Source organism: Dama dama, chromosome 4, assembly GCF_033118175.1.
Source record: "Dama dama isolate Ldn47 chromosome 4, ASM3311817v1, whole genome shotgun sequence".
Classification (NCBI taxonomy): Eukaryota; Metazoa; Chordata; class Mammalia; order Artiodactyla; family Cervidae; genus Dama; species Dama dama.
This window is the reverse complement of record NC_083684.1, coordinates 41983414-41999428: the sequence shown is the minus strand read 5'-3', so window position 1 is coordinate 41999428 and position 16015 is coordinate 41983414. Positions and strand designations below refer to the sequence as shown.

At 40.5% G+C, this 16015-nt stretch overlaps 1 protein-coding gene across 3 annotated transcripts in view; it reads right to left on the bottom strand.

The window, feature by feature from the left end:
• Window positions 1-16015, bottom strand: part of WWP2 (WW domain containing E3 ubiquitin protein ligase 2) — a 140697-nt gene that overhangs the window by 100397 nt on the left and 24285 nt on the right. For all 3 annotated transcript variants that reach the window (XM_061138851.1, XM_061138849.1, XM_061138850.1), the window contains exon 4: window positions 15889-16010. In XM_061138851.1, coding sequence (XP_060994834.1) covers window positions 15889-16010 — 122 coding nt within the window. The remainder of the gene's footprint in view (window positions 1-15888; window positions 16011-16015) is intronic.

Sequence of the window (16015 nt, the reverse complement as noted above, 5' to 3'; positions counted from 1 at the left end):
TTATAGTAGTAAAGAAGGAGAAATGGCCAACAATAAAAGATCTGTTAAACTACAGTACATTCATAGCAAAAATATGCTATTGGAACCATTAAAAGGATCTAGTTTCACTGAAGTAGAAAAACTGGGTGGAAAAAAGCAAGTTATAAGGCAATATGTATAGTCAGTTCCCAGTTTGGGAAAAAAGTTATATGTTCATATATACATACATACATACATACATACATACATGATTGATATACCCAAAAAAGCTAAGTGGATATATAAAAAAATATTAACCAGGTTAGCTCTGAATAAAAAAAATGTCCATGAATCTTGTCGATTTTGCTGTGAACATAAAATTGCTCTAAAAAATTGTCTTTAAAATGATATTCCAAAGAAGACATATAGATGGCTAACAAACACATGAAAAGATGCTCAACATCACTCATTATCAGAGAAATGCAAATCAAAACCACAATGAGGTACCATTACACGACGGTCAGAATGGCTGCTATCAAAAAGTCTACAAACAATTAACACTGGAGAGGGTGTGGAGAAAAGGGAACCTTCTTTCACTGTTGGTGGGAATGCAAACTAGTACAGCCACTATGGAGAACAGTGTGGAGATTCCTTAAAAAACTGGACATAGAACTGCCATATGACCCAGCAATCCCACTGCTGGGCATACACACCAAGGAAACCAGAATTGAAAGAGACACATGTACCCCAATGTTCACTGAAGCACTGTTTATAATAGCCAGGACATGGAAGCAACCTAGATGGCCATCAGCAGATGAATGGATAAGAAAGCTGTGTACATATACACAATGGAATATTACTCAGCCATTTGAATCAGTTCTAATGAGGTGGATGAAACTGGAGCCTATTATACAGTGAAGTAAGTCAGAAAAAAAAACACCAATACAGTATACTACTAACGCATATATATGGAATTTAAAGATGGTAATGATGACCCTATATGTGAGACAGCAAAAGAAACACAGAAGTATAGAACAGTCTTTTGGACTCTGTGGGAGAAAGCGAGGGTAGGATGATTTGAAAGAATAGCATTGAAACATGTATATTATCATATGTGAAAACTAGAGAGCCAGTCCAGGTTGGATGCATGAGACAGGGTGCTCAGGGCTGGTGCACTGGGATGACCCTGAGGGATGGGATGAGGAGGGAGTGGGAGGAGGATTCAGGATGGGGAACACAAGTACACCCATGGCTGATTCATGTCAATGTATGGCAAAAACCATAATTAGCCTCCAATTAAAATAAATTTAAAAAATAAAATAAAAGGATACAAACAAACTTACTACAAAACAGAAAGAGACCGACAGACTTTGAGAATGAACTTATAGTTGCTAGGGGGAAGGATCTGGGAAGGGACAGTTAAACAGAGTTTGGGGTAGACATGTACACACTGCTATATTTAAAACAGATAACCAATTAGAATCTACTGTATAGCACATGGAACTCTGCTCAATATTATGTGGCAGCCTGGATGGGAGGAGAGTTGGGGGAGAGTGGATACATGTACATGTATGGCCAAGTCCCTTCACTGTTCCCCTGAAATTATCACAACACTATTTGTTAACTGGCTATAAAAAACAAAAGTTTAAAAAACACAAACATCCATTGGAATTCATAACAACAGAGCATGATTTGCTAGCTTTGTAGGTAAAAAATAAAATTTCCAGTGATTTTTAACCTTCTCCTTCTTTGGAAGGCTTCCCTGGTGGCTCAGATGGTAAAGAATCTGCCTGCAATGCAGGAGACCCAGGTTTGATCCCTGGGTCAGTCAAGATCCCCTGGAGAAGGAAATGGCAACCCGCTCTGGTATTCTTGCTGGAGTATTCCATGGACAGAGGAGCCTTGCAGGCTACAGTCCATGGGGTCACAAAGAGTCGGACACGACTGAGAGACTGGCATTTTCACTTTCTTTGGAAGTAATTAACAGAGGTTGCAGACAAAGACTCAGAGACCAAAAGGCCCAGGTTAAATCCCAGCTCTGCCACTACCTCCTATGTGATCTTGGGCAAGCTACATAATACCTGCCTATACCTACCTATCATCTAAGGGGATGGCAGTACAACCTACCTGATAGGTATACAGGAGGATTAAATGGGAAGAATATATATAATATTATATCATATTATACTATAGCATAGTATAGTATGTTGTATATGCAATCGTAAGAATTCAGAACAATACCTGGTACATACTTAGCACTCACAAAGGTTTTGTCTTTTTTTTTTTCAATAAGTATGAAAAAAAAAAAAAGTTCCCCATTCGCACATACAACCAAGTGTGGATCAAAAATATTCAGGGAAGGACTTCCTTGGTGGCCCACCGGCTAAGTCTCTGCATTCCTGATGCAAGGGGCCCAGGTCCGATCCCTGGTCAGGGAACTAGATCCCACGTGCAGTAACTAAGAGTTCGCATGCCACAACGAAGATCAAAGATCCTGCAAGCTGCAACTAAGACCCAGCATAGCCAGATTAAATAAATAAATAATTAATTTGTAAATAAATATTCAGGGAAAAGAAATTTCAGAAGGTTCCCAGAAGTTAGCCTTGAACTTGCAGTGCTCCAGCAACTGTTTACAAAGCACTTAGGTTGTATTAGGGCTTCCCTGGTGGTTCAGACGGTAAAGCGTCTGCCTGCAGTGTGGAAGACCCGGGTTCAATCACTGGGTCAGGAAGATCCCCTGGAGAAGGAAATGGCATCCTGCTCCAGTACTCTCGCCTAGAAAATTCCAAGGATGGAGGAGCCTGCTAGGCTACAGTCCATGGGGTCGCAAAGAAAGAGTCGGACACAACTGAGCGACTTCATTTTTTCTTTCTTTAGGTTGTATTAGGTGTTATAAGTAATCAAGAGATGATTTAAAGTATATGGGGGTATGTGCACAGGTTATATGCAAATACTATGCCATTTTATAGAAGAGATTTGAGCATCTGCAGACTGTGGTGTTGGGGGAAGGGGGTCCCACAGATACCGAGGGTCGATTATAATATTTTCAATTTTGGGAGCAAAACTGAATTTCTCAGAAGTCTTCTGTGAGCATTCCATAAGACTGAAATAACTAGGTCTTAGTGGTTTGCCAGGTTCATAAAAGTAACTACTTGGCTATGCCAGGACTGGTTTGGCCATTTCTCCCATCAGGCCTAATCAAGGCACTGGAGTTTGTAGCCACGTTCTAAATAACAGCTCCCTACCAGTTTACAGGACTGTCACATCCTTCCTTTCACTTTTGTCTCTTGCGCACCTCCTCCTCATCTGAAGAAACTGTATTTCTCAAACTTGAAACTGTTTTTAACTGAGGAGCAATTTTTAAAAATTTTCTCTCTCCTCTGACTCCGGTTCCAAGGATCAGTGATTTTATTTATCTTTCAGTTGAAAAACTGGGAAAACAGTGTGTTTACTTTAAAACAAATGCAAGCACTGTCTGTCAGGCCCACCTCCTTGAGATGCCCACCCACCAGAACACTTTATCCTCATAGAAGAGGGAGGGAGGCAGTAGTGCAGCCCATGTGACTGGCCTATCTGTTCTCGGAACATAAAGTGCAGTAACAGCCCTCTGCTTAAAAGATTTTTAAATAAATAGGGAGCTGTTTGCTTTTTCTCTCATTTTTTTTTTTTTAAATCTGAGAGACACACATGGGGAAAGAAAACAGACACACATTGAAAACGAAGAGCATAAGCAAGGAGCTTTTCGCAGGCACTTCATTTGTCACAGAGGTCTGGGTTCAACAATTCTCAAACTACCTCCTATGTATATAGAATTGAGGAAGTGAGTAAATATACGGATGATGGTAAGAGCCAGGCTTCTCTATGAAAAGGAGGAAAGTTAGAAAGAACCCTATGAGGCTGAATTACCAATTGCAGCATGAATTCATCATGTAGAATACTGGGTTGGCCAAAAAGTTCATTTGGGTTTTTCCATAAGACGTTACAGTGAAATCTGAAAGAACTTTCTGGCCAATCCAATATATGGGCACAGAAATAGGGGTGTGTGTGTGTGTGTGTGTGTGTGTGTGTGTGTGTGTACATAAAGTCTTTTAGGAAAACTGAAGGGTTGGCCAAAAAGTTCATTTGGGTTTTTCCATAAGACGTTACAGTGAAATCTGAAAGAACTTTCTGGCCAATCCAATATATGGGCACAGAAATAGGGGTGTGTGTGTGTGTGTGTGTGTGTGTGTGTACATAAAGTCTTTTAGGAAAACTGAAGGCTCAGAAGCCAAGAACATTCTGAAGGAAAAGAGCAGTGCGATGAATTATGTCCAGGGGTTTCCCTGGTGGTCCACTACTTAGAAATCCGCCTTGCAATGCAGGATACGTGGGTCTGATCCCTGGTGGGGAAACTAAGATCCCACGTGCCGCACAGCAGCTAAGCCCATGCACCACAACTAGAGAGTCTGTGCGCTGCAACAAAAGATCCCACATGATGCAACTAAGACCCGAAGGAGCCAAATAAATGAATGAAGGGAGATGTCCAACCTGAGACTGACACTCCCTCCAGTGAAGAGTTTAACACTGTGTAAAACCCAGGAGGAAAAAGTACAACCAGGTCCTCAGCTTACACCATCAGTTCAGTTCAGTCACTCAGTCGTGTCCGACTCTTTGCAACCCCATGAACCACAGCACACCAGGCCTTCCTGACCATCACCAACTCCCAGAGTCCACCCAAACTCATGTCCATTGAGTTGGTGATGCCATCCAACCATCTCATCCTCTGTAGTCCCCTTCTCCTCCTGTCCTCAATCTTTCCCAGCATCAGGGTCTTTCCCAATGGGTCAGCTCTTCACATCAGGTGGCCAAAGTATTGGAGCTTCAGCTTCAGCATCAGTCCTTCCAATGAACGAACACCCAGGGCTGATGTCCTTTAGGATGGACTGGTTGGATCTCCTTGCAGTTCAAGGGACTCTCAAGAGTCTTCTCCAACACCAAGTAAACTCCAGATTGGTTAAAGAGTGAAATGTCTTAAAAACTAAATAAAGATAACCATCACAAGTGTTACATAAGGAAGGTATCTAACTGCACTTCTTCCCACGTGGTACCTCAGCAGTTCTCAGACTTGAGCAGGCCTCAGAATCCTCTGGAACGTTTGTTAAAACAGATCACTGGGCCTTGCCTGCAGCGTTTCTGATTCTGTAGGACTGGGATAAAGCCTGAGAATTTACATTTCTAATGTTTCCAGGTGACACTCAGGCAGGTGACCCGAAGACCACACTTTGAAGCTGCTGGGCTAGCTGATGGTCCCAATGCCATTTCTTCACCTTTCTTCACTGATTTTATTTATTTATTTTTGACAGTGTCATGTGGCATGTGGGATCTTAGTTTCCCCACCAGGGATAGAACCTGCGCCCCCTGCAGTAGAAGCATATAGTCTCCAACCACTGGACTGCCAGGGAATTCCTTTACTGATTTTAAATGCCACTTTTATCACACAGTAAATTCTATGTATATTAGATGATGTTTGGGAAAAAAAATATGATGGGGACTTATCAAAAGGATACAGGAGCAAGCTTAAAGAGGTACCCACTGGCCAAACCAAGGATAACTTGAGCACCAAAATAATGAATTACAACACATGAATAAAAGAAGAATCCATGAGATAATAATACATACCTACATAATAATCCATGAGACTGATAATACATACCTACATAAAGGAAAAGGAAAAGTTCTTCCTTATAGCAGTATACCAAATACTAAATGTAGAAGGAATGACTAAATTGGAAAAAAAAAAAAAAGTTCTGCAACCATCATAGTATTAACTAATTCAGATAAAAATTGTTCACAAATGCAAAAATTAGTAGGCAAAGGCACCATGAGGAACCCATATATACATAGTGTAAAGTATTGTATCTCCAGAAGTAACTTTTCAGTTATAAAGAGAAAAACAGGGCTTCCCTGGTGGTCCAGTGATAAAGAATCCACCTGCCAAAGCAAGGGACACGGGTTGCATCCCTGGTCTGAGATGATTCCACATGCTCAGAGCAACTAAGCCCATGCACCACAACTACTGAAGCCCACACACCCTAGAGCTTGTGCTTCACAACAAGCGAAGCCACCACAATGAGAAGCCGGAGTACCACAGCTAGAGAGTAGCCCTCGCTCTCTGCAACTAGAGAAAGCCTGTGAGCAGCAACAAAGACCCAACACAGCCAAAAATAAAGTAATTTTTTTAATTTAAATAAATAAAGAGAAAATAGTCATTTTACAGTGGAGAACCTAGCACACCCTACCTTAGCCCGATGGACAAAGTTCACGTCATCAATAATGAAACAAGCTGAGCCAGGTGCCCTCTGGTCTGACACAATAACAAGGATGCAACATCACTTCTAGTGTTCCTGCCAAAAATGTGTCCTCTGAATCCAAACTGAGAGCATTCCACAAAAAGATGGCCTGAACTCTTCAAAAAGGACACTGCTCTCAAAGACAAAAACAGGCTGAGGAACTGACCCCAGATTTAAGGACAACCAAATCCAATGCATAATCTTGCATACGATCCTGGATGGGGCAGAGGAGGGGGGGGCGGGCAGGGGAAGAAATCACTTGAAGTTCATTTTTGCAACAACTGGAAAACATGAATTATATAACAATATTGTAAAAACATCAGATTTCTTGATTTGATTAATTTCCTCCAGGGGATCTTCCCAACCCAAGAATCAAACCCGAGTCTCCTGCCCTGCAGGCAGGTTCTTTACCGACTGAGCCACCAGGGAAGCCCAAGAATATTGGAGTGGGTAGCCTACCCCTTTCTCCAGGGGATCTTCCCAACCCAGAAATCAAACCAGGGTCTCCTGCATTGCAGGCGGATTCTTTACCAGCTGAGCCACCAGGGAAGCCCCTCTTAGAAAACATACACTTAGATATTCAGGGATTAAAAAAATAAGGTTTATAATTTGAAATGATTCAACAAATCACTACACATGTAGATACAGATATACAGATGATGTTTAAGGCAGATGCATCAAAATATCAGCACATGGATGAAGAGTCTAGGAAATTCTTTGTCCAAGTCTTATAACACTTCTCTGAATTTGAAATTACTTTAAAACAAAGAAGTTTGGGTGTTTTTTTGTTTGTTTGCTTGTTTTTTTAATCTACTTCAAGCCATTTTCCCTCCTTGAAAGTGGGACAATCTGGTAGTGCCAAGTTCTGCAATGTTGATGAGGCCAGGTGCCAGAGAGGTGAGCTACAAGAGAAAAGTGGGTCTCAGATCCTACCTGCTACCAAGCTAGAAAGAAATGAAGATCACCCAGTGGGCAGGTACAGATGAAACATATGCCGATGGTCACTGAAGCTGGGTGGATAGGGATTATGTTTGAAAATACCCTGAACAAAAAGGGTTTTAAAAATCAATATTCAACCTCAGAAGCTGGCTTCCGCACAGAGATGACTAGAACCGTCCTTAAGAGCCATACCAGGACTTTTGGTCAAGTCCTCTATGTGCAGCCGCAGCCAGGTCAACGTCCCCGCTGAGTTGGCCCAGGCTGACCATGACATAACTGCCGGACTTGAGTAAAATCCTCCACTGTAGCACTGCTGGCCAGCGGGGACACAGGAAACATGAGCTGGGTCTCCCAGTCTACCTCCAACCCCAGGGGAAACAAGGGAGAGAATGAAAGGATGAATTATGTCCCGTGGAGCAGAAAAACGCCAGGTGAGGCAAGCGCCACCCTCATGCCCTTTCCCAGGAAAAGTGGCTCCAGGAAAACCCAGCCACAGTGAGAGGAGGGTCACCTCACCTACTGGGAGCCACTTCCCTACAAAACCTTAGATGCCACTCTGGAAGCATTTCTGGCCCAGCAGCTCCCAGAAGAGAACAGATGCCAAGACCACAGTCCTGAAACATCCTGTTCACTCAGCGTTCATACTTGCAAAGACTGCATTTGTCCACCCTTTGCATTATCTCTTGGGACAACCTCAGGGCTGCCTCCCATTTAGGCAAGGAGGTCTCGTATCAGCAAACTGGGTCTCTGCCTGTCCATCTCTGGGATGTGAACTGTCTAATCTTTGGAAAGGAAAGCATCAGAGGAGACAGAATAATATTAATAACTACCATTGCTACTATTAATATAGTACCAACATGTGTCAGGTGCTGTTGTTAGCTCACTGAACCTCAAAACAATATTTTACAGACAAGGAAACAGAAGCATGGAGAAGTGAAGTGACTGTCTGATGTACAAAGCTGGGGGAATCAGGAGTCGAGCCTAGGGAGTCCGACTCCAGCGTCTACACATTCTTAACCACTTTTCTCTACACAACAGATTTGCAATCACCAGAAGCAGCCTTGCTCTGAACAGAAGGCATTATGAAACAGGGCCGGAGTATTATCTGTTATCAGCTATGCCATTGCCAGCTTAGATTTGTTTTTCTAAGAAAAAGCAGCCCAGTGCCCAAATTTTTCCATCAGATTCGGATTTGATACGCCTCACAACTCAACCCAGCCACACGCTCCAAGTGCTAAGGCTGGTGTCAGCAAGAGCAGCAGGAGCTGCAGCCACTGCCATAAGCAACACAGCTCCTGGGAGCTGTAGAAAACACCCTCCTGAATCGCTCTGGGCTCAAACAGAAAGTCGCAATAGCAATTACAAAAAAAGGAGTAGAACCGGCAAAACACAAGGGATGGCAAACAGTTCACCAGCAGATAGTCTCCACTAAAGCTAAACGGACACCCACCCTATGAACCAAGTCTACAAGCTAGAGACAGACAGGTAGACAGCTTTAACAGTGCCTGCGTCCTCCAAAACGTATGTATAAGAATGTCCACAGCAGGGGACTTCCCCGGTAGTCCAGTGGCTAAGACTCCAGACTCCCAGTGCAGCGGGCTCAAGTTCAATTCCTGGTCAGAGAACTAGACCCCACATGCCACAACGAAGACTGAAGAGTCCTCGTGCTACAACTAAGACCATGTGCAGCCAAATAAATAAATAAGATTTAAAATTTTAAAAAAAAAAGAATGTTCACAGCAGTATTGCTCATGATGGCTAAAAACTAGAAGTAACTCAAATGTCTACCAACAGGAGACAAGACAAATAAACTGTAGTATATTCATACAGTAGGTTACCACATCCTAGTAAAGAAAAAAACAACAACAACAACTCTCATTTCACACAAAAGCACAGATGAATTTCACAGATATAATGAAGAGCCAGGCACAAGAAAACATATTAGCTAATTTCAGTGATACCAAAATTCAAGAACAGGCAAAACGATTCAATGATGATAAAATTCAGAATAGTGGTTATCTCAGGGCAGGGCAAGGAAGGGACATGGGGAGACTCCTGGAGTCCTAGGAAGGTTCTCTCTCTTGATCTGAGGGGTCATTACACAGAGGTGGACATATGTAAATACTCACTGAGCTGTCTCACTTAAGATTCGTGCACGTTTAAAAGAAAAAAACAACTTGAATACCAAAGGAGAAAGAAAATCAAAAGCACGAATAAAGCAAGAATGTTTTCATTATTAAACAAGACAGGACAAAGTAAAGGCACTAAGTTTTCAACTCAAACAGCTACAAATGATTAACTGAATAAATAAGGCAAATCTAGAGCAAAGGGTTGAATAAAGTTAACGTTAAAAATGGAAATTAACATTAGAAAATACAATATAATTGATAAGGCCAATAGCAGTCTTGTGAAAAAATAAATCAAAAGCCAAAAATTAAAACAAAAATGTTTATGCCAGGCAAGAGGAAAAAAATTGGGAAAAAATACACAAATATCATAGCTCAGGTGGTAAAGAATCCGCCTGCAATGCAGAGACCCTGGTTCAATTCCTGGGTCGGGAAGATCCCCTGGAGAAGGGATAGGCTACCCACTCCTGTATTCTTGGGCTTCCCTTGTGACTCAGCTGGTAAAGAATCCGCCTGCAATGCAGGAGACCTGGGTTCGATCCCTGGGTTGGGAAGATTCCCTGGAGAAGGGAAAGGCTACCCAGTCCAGTATTCTGGCTGGAGAATTCCATGGACTGTATAGTCCACATGGAGTCACAAAGAGCCAGACAAAACTGAGCGACTTTCACACAAGTATCAACATTTTTAAGTGAGAAAAATTAGAAACATTTTTTTAAATGAAAATGCTATCTAAAATCTTTATATTAATAATTTGAATATCTCATGAAATGGTTTTCTCAGAAAATATGAATTAACAAAATTGACACAAGATAAATCAGAAAAGCTGAACAAACCAATCATTATGGGGGAAAAAGACTGAAAAAGTCATCAAAGAATTATTTCAGAGAAAGCTGCCAGACCTAGTTGGTTTTATGGGTGAGCTCTTTCCTGCACTCATGGAACAGATAATTCCCATGTTATAGAGTCTATTCCCAAAGTTGGAAAGCACTTCAATTTACTTTATAAAATTAGCCTACCCTCAATTCCAAAGCTGACAAAAATAGTACAAAACTACAAACAAATGTCACTCATGAATATAGATGGAAAACTCCCAAATAAAATATGAAGAAGCAATTCTAACAAAATTTTCAAGGAATAATCTACCATGAGCAATTAGGTATATTCTAGAAATTCTAAGGTTGTTACTACATGGAAATTAATATAATACATCGAAAGGAGAAAAATCATGTAATTATCCTAATGGCCACTTAAAAACTATTTGCTAAAAACTATTTGCAAACCCCATCTAGATTTTTTTTTTAAAGACAACAATGATTAATAAACCAAGAAGACAGGTTACCAACTAATCCTCAACCTCATACCTGAAGAAGTCACTATGAGCTTGGTTATTAAACAGGAAAGGATACCTATTCCATCGCCACTAAAGCAGGAAGTTGTATGCAAAGCAATTGACAAGAAAAAGAAGTATAATTAACTCCTAGGAGGAGCAAAATTATCGATCTTAGAAACCATATAAACATCTACCAAAGGACTTCCCTCGTGGCCCAGTGGTTAAGACTTTGCCTTCCAATGCAGTGGGTATGGGTTGATCCCTGGTCAGGGAATTAAGATACCCTATGCTTCATGGCAAAACCAAAACACAGAAAAACAGAAGCAATATTGTAACAAATTCAATAAAGACTTTAAAAATGGCCCACATTAAAAAAAAAAAAATGTCTACCAAAAAAATCCGAAAGAAACTGTTGAAAGTCTATACTAAGAAGTCGGCAACTTACTGACTATAAAAAATACAGACACTGATAGTCAATAGCAATAATAAACATTAAGTCAAAAGACATAGTAGGAAATGATCCCACTGCAAATAATATCAAAGCTTCTTTAAAAATTAAAAGAATCTATCTGAAGATAACATCAAAATGATTTGAGTGAATTTAAAGACATTCCATGTTCCTGCATAGGAAGAATCAGTATTAAAATTCCCCATAAAGGAAACTTTACATATGACAGAGGATTTCAACAAAATCTCAAGGGACTTGGGGTAGGAGAATAGAAAGAATAAAATAAAGTTCATGTGATGGTATCATCCATGCAAAGAAAAAAGGCAGGAAGATTTTGAAAAGAAGAGAAACTTGAACTGTCAGTTATAATAGCTAAGACAAAGTGATTTTAAAAGGCCAATTAAAAAACAAGGACTTCCCTGGTGGTCCAGTGGCTAAGACTCCAAGCTCCCAATGCAGGGGACTCGGGTTTGATCTCTGGTCAGGGAACTAGATCCCACGAGCCGAAATTAAAAGATTCCATGCACTGCCACTAAGATCAGAGCAAATACATAAATAGATATTTTAGAAACTAAACAACAAATGAAACATAAAGTCCCCATACAGGCCCAGATATACATATGTTTTTAATATATGCTTAAGGTAGCAACTCAAGTCACTGGGGATATAGATTCAATAAGCAGTGCTAAAGTAATCAGTTAAATATTTGGAAAAATTAAATTAGATCCTTATCAAGAGGGAGGGGATATATGTATACAAATGGCCGATTCATGTTGTTGTACAGCAGAAATTAACACAATATTGTAAAGCAATTACATTACAGTTTTTTTAAAAAATAGAATAAAAAATAAATTATATCCCTACTCACAGTGAACACAAAAATAAGTTCATTTGGATGGAGAATTAAGTTAAAAAAACAAAATCACAGTAAACTAGAGGAAAATAGAGGTAATCATTTACCTGTTCTCAGAATAAGGGAAAGTCTTTCAAAACATAAAAGAAAGGCTGAAAACATAAAAGGTGACAGATTTGACTACAAAATGTTTAAAACATCTGTATGGAAAAAATTTTTTAAAAAAAAGATTGCAAAATTAAAATGCAAATGATAAACTGGGAAAACAAAAATTATAAAACAAAGAATAACAGCCTTAATATATAAAGAGTTCTTTCAAAATCAAGACAGAAAAATGCAGTATAAATAAATTTAAAATGCAGTATAAATAAAATAAATGCAGTATAAGTAAATTTCAGTACAAAAATGAGCAAAAGACATTAATAAGGCAAAAAACACACTTTTAAAAAACATTCTGTCTCCTGGAGTAAATCACAGCCTTAAAAAAAGTGGAGTGGCGGTAGAGGGACTTCGAAAACATAACAGCCAAAATGAGTGAGGGGACCTTGCCCAAATCCGGGTTCAGGGAAACCAACTGTAAAACAACACCTTGAGATAAACGGTGAAATCAAATATGAACTGGCTATTAGTTGATAATGAGGAATTTATGTAAATATTGCCAGATGTGACAATGGTACTTTTGTAAAAAGAAAAAAAGTAATTATGTTTAAAAAAAAAAGTCCTTTTTTAATGAGATGCATGCTGAAGAATCTAGGATAAGAGCTTGAAACATCTGTAATTTACTTTAAAATACTGAAGCCAAGGCTAATTTGGTGGTCCGGTGTTTAAGATTCCACCTTGTAATGGAGGGGACATCAGTTCAGTCCCTGGTCCAGGAAGATCCCACGTGCCAAGGAGCAACTAAACCCGAGTTCCACAACGACTGAAGCCACAAGAGAAGCCTCTGCCATGAGAAGCCCGCACACTGCAACTAGAGAGTAGCCACTGCTGGTCACAACTAGAGCCCCCTGCGCGGCAACAAAGACCGAGCACAGCCAAAAATAAAATAAGTAATAAATAAAATTATTTTTAAGTAATAATAATAAAATAAATAATAAAATACTGCAGCCAAAAATAAATAGATGAAGCAAATCTGGCATAATGTTAATTATCAAATACACACACACACACCTACACACACATATTTTTTCTTCTTACAAACAAATCCAAGAAATGCCAAAGTACAATAGAAAGCAGCCATGTCGGCAACAACTGATGGCAGGATAAACAGGGAGAACGTCTCTGGAGAGTAATCTTGCAATATGTGTCCAAAGCCTTGAAAAATGTTTAAACCCAGCAAGTCAGTGTTCAGTAATTTAACACAAATTTTCAACAACTGGTACAAAACTCTGTAAACTCGTAAGAGTACCATCACGGCATTATCTGTGACCACTGAAAATTACTCAAGTGTTCAACCTTAAATTTTCACATAGTCATCTGACAGACGACTACCAGACAGACATCAAAAATTGACTTTTGAAAAAAAAAATTGACTTTTGAAGAACAATTAAAGTTATGTTGATATATTTTATAGTACAGCAGTGACAGAAAACAGTATGGTAGTTCCTCAAAAAATTAAGAGAATTACTACATGATCCCACTATTTTACTTCTGAATATATTTCCAAAAGAACTGAAAGCATGGACTTGAAGAGATATTTGCATACCCATGTTCACAACAGCACTGTTCACTACAGGAAAAAAAGTAGTGGTTCAAGTGTCCTTTAATGGATGGATGGATCAACAAAATGTGGTGTATCCATACAATGGAATATTATTCAATATTAAACAGGTGATTCCAGGGAAATACATGATGGTCCAGTGGTTAGGACTCTGCGCTTTCCTTGCTGAGGGCACGGGTTCAATGCCTGGTTGGGGAGCTAAGACCCTGAAAGCCACACAGCTTGACCAAGATAATTAAAATAAATTTTAAAAAAAGAGAGAAAAGGTGGTTCTGATACACGCCACGTGAATGAGCCTTAAGGACATTATGCTGAGTGAAAGAAGAAAGACACAAAAGGGCATGATTCTACTTATAGGCAATGTCTAGATTCAAAGAGACAGAGAGTAGAATGGTGGAGGTTGAGGGAATCCTAGAGGAAGTTGCTGTTTAATGGGTACAGAGTTCGAGTCTGGCAAGTTGAAAAAGCTCTGGAGATGGATGGAGATGATGGCTACAGAATCATGTGAATGAAGTTAATGACACTCAACTTGACATTTTAAATTGTTAAGAAGGTGAGTTTTATATTATGTGTTTTTTATCACAATTAAAATAAAGATATATTAACACATTCTAATTTTTTTTTTTATGGCCATACCATTCAGCATGAGGATCTTAGTTCCCCGGCCAGGGATTGAACCCATGCCTCCTACTTAAGACTTCCCTACAGTGGAAGCAGAGAGTCTTAAGCACTGAACCATCAAGGAAGTCTCTATATGAATAAATTCTGAAGATAAAAAAAAGGCATGTTGCAAAATAATATGATCATGTATGATCTCAATTTTGTTTCACTGACATCTTAAATATTAAGACACTATATACAGGGGAAAAAAAAAACACCTCACAATGGTATATATCAAAAAGTTAACAATAATTATCACTAGGTACTGTGCTTCCAGCAGAATTTATTTTCTTTGTGTGTCTGTGCTTTTGTGTAAGTCCCAATTTTTCTACAGTTACCTTTGCCATTGAAAGCAAAAGGACGCCGACTGGACACAAGAAAAAGGAGAGAAAAAACACACGCATGTCGGCTGAGGATCCTAATGGGAAAACGCCCAGAAGTACATTTCCAAATGACACAGTAAACATAATTACCCTTGAGAATCAAACTATAAAAGGTAGACTAGCGTGTGGGAAAATAAAGACCAACTCCGAAGACAGAGCAGGGGTGGTTCCCTGTCGAATTAGAACAGAGGCAGGCCCTGATTTTAGACTCTTCCCGGACCCACAGTGGACGCACCACGTCACTGTGTGCCCAGCAAAAAGGGAGAGACTGGCGGAGCCTCGCACAGCACTCAAGAGGCCCATCAGAAAGGACAGGCTCAAAAAGGGGAGACCCTTGAATCTCCACGCTCCCCACCCCTACCTCTCTCTCAAGCTACATCCACGTTCAGAAAATATTTGCTAGACAGCAGACATCGAGAGAAGAAGGAGCCTTTCTTTCTGTAGCATTCCCTCACCACATCTGGTGCTGCTCTGAATAGAGGCTTTATGAGGGAGGGTCCAGATGCCACAACCACGAGCTACTCCACTGACCACAAACAGCAATAAACAGACATTAGGATTTAGATCTCTGTGTAGCAGAGACACATTGAATAGTCATGATGGAGCTTCCATCACATTCCAATATCCAGGAAATGTTTATCAAATGCCTGCACAGGGCACTATTTGTAACACCATCCCTTGCAGACACACACGCACACATGCACACATGCACACACACACATAGACACACACACACGCATGGAGCTCCTTTGTTCTGTTTGAGGGATCAGACTGGGAAAATAATGATTTAGGCTGGAGGCATTCAACAGTCTGATTCTACACATCACACATTAGGAAAAGAGGGGCAGGGGCAGACGGAGAGTACACACATCCCTGAGGAAAGATCAAGAGGGACACGTCACTGCATCCCACCACAAAGGGCCCTGGACCAAGGGGACTGAGTCCCGCAGTAGAGGCAGAGGGTAGCCCTCAGCTTTCCTAGAACTCCAGGGAGTTCTAGGGAGCAGAGTCACTGCAGCCCCTGGTCCGGGAGGACATGGTACCAACCATGTTTATCTGCCATGTGAGAAAGATCCCCGCCTTCATATCCCTTCCCCACACCCACAAGTGAATCACGTCAGCCAAGCCTGCACCATACATACTTTTGCCCCCATTGTTCTTCAGGACATTGGAGAGGCTGACGGAGGCGGTGCCTAGCAGTTCATTTCTCAAGGTGTGGCAGCTCCAGACCTTCAGGTCTAAATGACTCTGGGCTGTGACATTCCTGGA